This window comes from Cebus imitator, unplaced genomic scaffold (assembly GCF_001604975.1).
Source record: "Cebus imitator isolate Cc_AM_T3 unplaced genomic scaffold, Cebus_imitator-1.0 Scaffold42, whole genome shotgun sequence".
NCBI lineage: Eukaryota > Metazoa > Chordata > Mammalia > Primates > Cebidae > Cebus > Cebus imitator.
In genome coordinates this window covers 16230139-16232371 of record NW_016107357.1, presented here as the reverse complement: position 1 = coordinate 16232371, position 2233 = coordinate 16230139, and the positions used below count along the sequence as shown (strand labels likewise).

At 32.5% G+C, this 2233-nt stretch overlaps 1 protein-coding gene across 8 annotated transcripts in view; it reads left to right on the top strand.

Annotated features, from left to right (window-relative positions):
- LYST (lysosomal trafficking regulator) overlaps positions 1-2233 on the top strand; it is a 215736-nt gene that overhangs the window by 128843 nt on the left and 84660 nt on the right. For all 8 annotated transcript variants that reach the window (XR_001824545.2, XM_017526586.2, XM_017526587.2 and 5 more), the window contains 2 exons: positions 960-1190; positions 2031-2197. Coding sequence is in view for 7 of the 8 variants with exons in the window: in XM_017526586.2 (XP_017382075.1) it covers positions 960-1190; positions 2031-2197 (398 nt within the window). In the remaining variant the exon portion in view is untranslated. The remainder of the gene's footprint in view (positions 1-959; positions 1191-2030; positions 2198-2233) is intronic.

Here is a 2233-nt window from a genome sequence, read left to right as displayed (position 1 = left end):
AAAAAAAAAAAAAAAAGGAAAAGAAAAAAGAAAGATGGCTTATGTATTCTCAGTGATAAATTACATAAAAGATCTATATAGGAGCTCCATACTCTCCTCAGAGCCTTCAGATTATCTGGAAGATGCGTAAATCCCTCATCTGGAATTGCTGGATATACTGATTGCTGAGTTTTGACCCCAGTAGAATGCTGATGGATTAGCAAATAAGTGTAAAAATAAAAGAATATTTTTCTCCCACACCAAAAGTTTGGCAGAAATTAAACTATAATTTCTGCTTATGATAGAATAGAGAGAAATTTGTATCTCCTTATTGTGGTAGACAGATTCAGACCATAAAGAATTTACTAAATTATTACAGCAGTTTCAGTGCTACCTTTCATTTACATACAACGTTTGGTTTTCACAAAGCAATTCTGCATTGCCTCATTTGATTCTCACAGTAGCCTTGAGAAGAAAAGAGGGAATATATCACCACATATTTTTGGCAGATAAGGAAAATGAGGCACAAAATACTTAGTTAATTGGAGGCAAATTGTATTGGGATAAGAACTCAAGAATCATTCCCTTTTGCTAGACCTTTTTTTACTAGCTGTCTCTCAAATACTAGTAAAATAATAATAATAATTTTCCTGTGCACTTGTAGCCCCCAAACATAGAGTTTCTTTAGATATAAGGGGCTCATGGATGAATTAAAATAAATCAGTTAAAACCATGAAATTGCATGCATATTTCATTTAAATGTTTGTGTATATATCTTGGGGTGGACTTGTAGCAACAGCTTTTACCCTGTTATTGGAGGGACTCTAAATCTTAAAAACAGGTTAAGAATTCTTACTCCCCAATTTTTTTTTATGACTTCAAAATCAAGTTAACAAAATGACCCATGGTTGCTGCCATATTTTCTTATTTTGTGACTAATTGTTTCTAATGTGCTCTTAACTGTGTGTTATTTATTCTAGATTTGATCTGGAAGATGTGAAAAACTTGGGACTTTTTCAGAAGTGGTCTGTCATTCCTATTCTGGGACTAATAGAGACCTCTCTATATGACAACATACTCTTGCATAATGCTCTTTTACTTCTTCTCCAAATTTTAAATTCTTGTTCTAAGGTAGCAGATATGTTGCTGGATAATGGTCTACTCTATGTGTTATGTAATACAGTAGCAGCCCTGAATGGATTAGAAAAGAAGTAAGTTTAAAATTATTATTTAAAATTACATCTGATAAATACTTTAGAACAGGAAAACTTTAGTGTTAGTTTACTTTAATATACGAGTTTACCTGTGTAAGAAGCCTTCCTGTGTACCCCGAACCTAAAATAGAAGGAAAAAAAAAAAAAACAGAAAGAAAGAAAATTATGTTTACTGAATGTCCCTGTATGCTACTTTATTAACTGGCTCAAGTTAGTTGCTAACCTTTGCTTGATTTGGAAAACCCAGACAGAGAGAAGTATTATAGGCCTAATACCAAGATTAGGATTGAAGGGCAGAAATAACTAATTCATATTTATTGGATATTTATAAATGATTAATGTAAATTCAAATCTATTACCTCTTTTAGTCCTAAAAATAACTATAATTTATACAAGCAAGATTCAGAGAGGTTTAATAGTCAAATTCATCTTCTCCGAGAACCCTTCACAGAATGTTCCTGTTTGTACCCACACAATCTTCATCCTTAGTGTGGACTAGAAACCTGCCTATGTGTTCTTATAGTATCTTGTATTAATCTCTAGTGTTAACACTTACAACCACTTACAATTTATAGTAATCTGTTTACTTGTCCAGTCCTCTGAAAAACTATATATTTTTGACAGGTGTCAAAGTGTATCTTCTTCTTTTTATTTCTAGCGTGCACACTACATATTACCTGCCGTAGAGTAAACATGAATAAATATTGAATGACTGCATGAATGAGCGCAAGCTGGTAGAATAGGAATTTAAACCATTTAAATCAGTTAGCTGTGTCTTAAATTATTTGTTCTTTTTCTTATAAATGTTCTGATTTGTTCTTTTGTTGCTATCTTTAGCATTCCTGTGAGTGAATATAAATTGCTTGCTTGTGATATACAGCAACTTTTCATAGCAGTTACAATTCATGCCTGCAGTTCCTCGGGCTCACAATATTTTAGGGTTATTGAAGACCTTATTGTAATGCTTGGATATCTTCAAAATAGCAAAAACAAGAGGACACAAAGTAAGATTTAATTTTTATGGAGTTGGGGAGGGACTT